We start from the raw sequence: 3,885 nt of genomic DNA on the forward strand, positions 1-3,885 counted from the left end.
ACCTACCCATATTGACTCAGTGGATGAGCCCTCCAGCATGTCCTCTCCGAGTGCAGATGTAACATTCTCCCTGATTAGTATTACAACTCCTCCACATCTTTTACCTTCCTCTCAGTGTCGTCTAAAACAAAAAAATCCTGGAACATTAAGCAGGCAGTCCTGTCCCTCTCTCAACCAAGTCTCTATAATGGCCACAACATCATAGGCCCATGCAGTGATCCAGGGTCTAAGCACATCTGCCTTACCTTATAGTATTCCTTGCGTTGAAATAAACACACTTCAGCCCATTAGCACCATCGTGTTCATTTTTTACTTTCTGCCTATCCTTTCTTTCTGATTTACTGGTCTTAACATCTACCTTCCCCTCAATCCCTCCCCTTGCTGATCTGCTGTAGTACGCAGCCCCTTGCCACTCGAGTTTAATCCCTCCCGAGTAACACTAGTGCACCTCCCTGCGAGGATATTGGTTCCCCTCCAGTTTAGGTGCAACCCGTCCCTCTTGTACAGGTCACCCCTGCCCCAGAAGAGATCCCAATGATCCAAGAACATGAAACCCTGCCCCCCCACACCAATTCCTTAGGACACATTCATCTGTCCTATCTTTCTATTCCTTACCTCACTAGCATGTGGCACTGGCAGTAATCCAGAGATTACTACCCTCGAGGTCCTGCTTTTCAGCCTCCTTCCTATCTCCCTGTACTCACTTTACAGGACCTCAACCCTCTTTCTAGCCATGTCGTTGGTACCAATGTGCACTACAACCTCAGGCTGCTCATCCTTCCCCTTAAAAGTTTCATGAAACTGCTCAGAGACGCCCTTGACAGTGGAACCAGACAGACAACACACCATCCTGGAGTCTCAGATGTGGCCACAGAAAAGCTTGTTGGTGTCCCTAACTAGTGAGTCTCTAACCACTATCGCACGGTTGGATCTTGCCCAACCCTGCCCTCCAGCAGAGCCAGTTATGGTGCCTCAGGCCTGGCTGCTGGTGATATACTCCCCTGAGAGGCTATCGCCCCAACAGTAGCCAAAACAGTACACTTGTGTATGTTCCTCAGTGTGCTCCAACTGAGCAACACAGTCTATGAGAACCTGTAGCCAGTTACATTTCCTGCAGACACAGGACACGAGACTGCTCAATGATTTCCCACATCCAGCAGGAGCACACCACTGCCCGAACTGCCATCTCTGCCCCTTTACACAGAGAGAGAGATAAATGAATTTTACCATGCCTGCCTTACTCAGTGAAGCCCAGTATTCACCTAAGCCTGTACTTACACCAACTAGCTGCACCAACTGGTTCCTTAAATTATAGAGCAGTCTTTACAAACAGGCCAGATACCCTCTCAGCTACAACAAACTCCCTATCTGTTCCTCTTAATATCTCTTCTTTTCTTATTATTGGTTTAGAGGAAGGGAGGAAGGATGGAAGCGCTACAGCAATGTAATGCTTGGGGCTCACCATTCCTTGACACGGAGTTCTTTCTCACTCCGCTGACTGGTCACAGTCACTGCACCTCCTTCTCCCAGAATGCTCAGCAAAGCCTCTCAGCGTTCTCTGTTGGCACACAACTTCCCGAATTTAAACTCCAAGCCTGCTGCTCATTCTTGGAGTCTTTCACAGTTTAAATAACAGCTCCTGCCAAAGTGTATGACTTCACACTTTCTGATGTTAAACTCCAGTTGCTAGTTTTTTGCCCAATTGTTGAACCTTTCCATATCCCCTGCGTATTCCTCATGCCCTCATCACAACACCCTCTTCCTTACTTTTAACTATTCTTCCAGGCTGTATCACAAAACATGAAAATAAAAATACAACTAAATGAATCAATGATTATTTTTCGTCAAATGAAATTCATCAAAGATTCCATGACGACTTCCATCTCGAAGGACAAGGGCAGCCGATACACAGGAACACCACCCCCTGCAACTTCCCCTCCAAGCCACTCACCATCCTGCCTTGCCGTTCCTTCACTGTCGCTGGGTCAAAACCCTGGAATTCCCTCCCTAAGGGCATTGTGGGTCAACCCACAGCAGGAGGACTGCAGCGGTTGAAGAAGGCAGCTCACCCCCACCTTCTCAAGGACAATAATTGCTGGCCCAGCCCAGCACTGCCCATGCCCCATTAGCAAATTAAACAAACGAGAAGTGGTACTGAGTAAATTGCTGGAATTGGGGACTGACAGGGATTTTGATTAACTTCATCCGGGGCTCCTATAAGAAATGGTTAGTGAGGTAGTTAATGCATTGTTTATAATTCTCCACAAACTCCTTTGATTTGGGGAAGGTGTGTTATAATGGAAGATAGTGAATGTAATTCTATAATTCAAAAAGGGAGGGAAGCAGAAAGCAGGAACTACAGGCCAGTTAGTTTAACATGTGTCGTAGGGATAATGTTATTATTACAGATGTTATAACAGGGCACTTGGATCTGTTCCAGGTAATCAGGCAGAGTTAACACAGAACTGTACAGCACAGGAACAAGCCCTTCAGCCCAACTTGTCTGTATTGACCATGATGCCATTCTAAACTAATTCCACCTGCCTGCACATGGTCTGTATCCATCTATTCCCTACCTGCTCATGGGTCTGTTTAAATGCCTCTTAAACATTCTATGGTATCTGCTTCTACTATCTCCTCTGGCAGCAAGTTCCGGGTACCTACCACACTGTGTATAAAAGTTTCTCTCACACATCTCCTTTAAATTTACGCCTGCACCTTGGACCCAGTATTTGACATTTCCACTCTGGGACAAAGACACTGACTATCCACCCTATCCATGCCTCTCACAATTTTATAGACTTCTATCAGGTTGTCCCTCAGCCTTTGACACTACCGAAAACAATCCAAGTTTGTCCAATCTCTCCTCAATAGCTAATACACTCAAAATCCAGGCATGATCCTGGTAAACCTCTCCTGCACCCACTCCTTCCTCTAGTGCGGTGACCAGAATTGCAGACAATCCTCCAAATGTGGCCTCACTATAGTCTCATACAACTGCACCATGACTTGCCAAGTTTTGTACTCAATGCCCCAACTGGTGACCATACTGTACACCTTCTTCACCACCTTATCCATTTGTGTTACCACTTTCAGGCAGCTATAGCCTTGCACCCCAAGATCCCTCTGTCTAACAATGCTCAAAACATGCTTTGTGAAACTGACATTATGATTAATCATTTTATTGGAATCATTTGAAGAGATAGCACACGCTGTGGATATTGGAACCCAGTGAATGGACTGTACTTCGATTCCCAGAAGGCATTTGATAAAGTGCCACATCAAATGTTACTGGAGGAATAATAGCTCATGGAGTAGGTGGGAGAATATTGGTGTGCACATAGGACAGTCTGGCTAACAGGAAGCAGACAGTAAGCATGAATGGATGGAATAAGTGACGTGCCATGAGAATCAGTGCTGGGACATTGACCCAATGAAATGGTGTATCGACCTACAGCAGTTCAAAAGGTGGCTCAGCACCAACTTCTAAAGGGCAATTAGGAATGGCCAATAAATTTTGTCTAAGCCAAGATGCTCACAGCCCATGAATAAATTAAGTTTGGAAACCGTGACCATATCCACATGAATAGCACACTCACATCAATGGACGCATCAGTCTGAATATATTCCATATCCGAGTGAGCCATGCCAAGCTCCTGACCCCCCCTCTGCACAGAGCTGACAATCCCAGATGTGATGGTGTTCTGGAGGGCAAAGGGACTGCCCATAGCAACAACAAACTCGCCGTGTCTGACCTCAGAGGACACTCCCAGTGGCAGCGTGGGAAGCGGAGTCTAAAAGAGGAAATGGAACTGTCAGCATCCGCCCAACACCAACACCACAGCAAGTTTAATCACAACACTGCAGTGAGTATCTCCTTGACCA

At 46.3% G+C, this 3,885-nt stretch overlaps 1 protein-coding gene across 4 annotated transcripts in view; it reads right to left on the reverse strand.

The window, feature by feature from the left end:
• LOC125483420 (serine protease HTRA2, mitochondrial-like) overlaps positions 1 to 3,800 on the reverse strand; it is a 7,382-nt gene extending 3,582 nt beyond the window's left edge. For all 4 annotated transcript variants that reach the window (XM_048598517.1, XM_048598525.1, XM_048598519.1 and 1 more), the window contains exon 1: positions 3,600 to 3,800. In XM_048598517.1, coding sequence (XP_048454474.1) covers positions 3,600 to 3,728 — 129 coding nt within the window. In that variant the 5' untranslated portion in view covers positions 3,729 to 3,800. The remainder of the gene's footprint in view (positions 1 to 3,599) is intronic.
• Positions 3,801 to 3,885: the final 85 nt, after the last annotated feature.

The sequence above is a fragment of the Rhincodon typus genome, chromosome 1 (genome assembly GCF_021869965.1).
Source record: "Rhincodon typus isolate 14 chromosome 1, sRhiTyp1.1, whole genome shotgun sequence".
Classification (NCBI taxonomy): Eukaryota; Metazoa; Chordata; class Chondrichthyes; order Orectolobiformes; family Rhincodontidae; genus Rhincodon; species Rhincodon typus.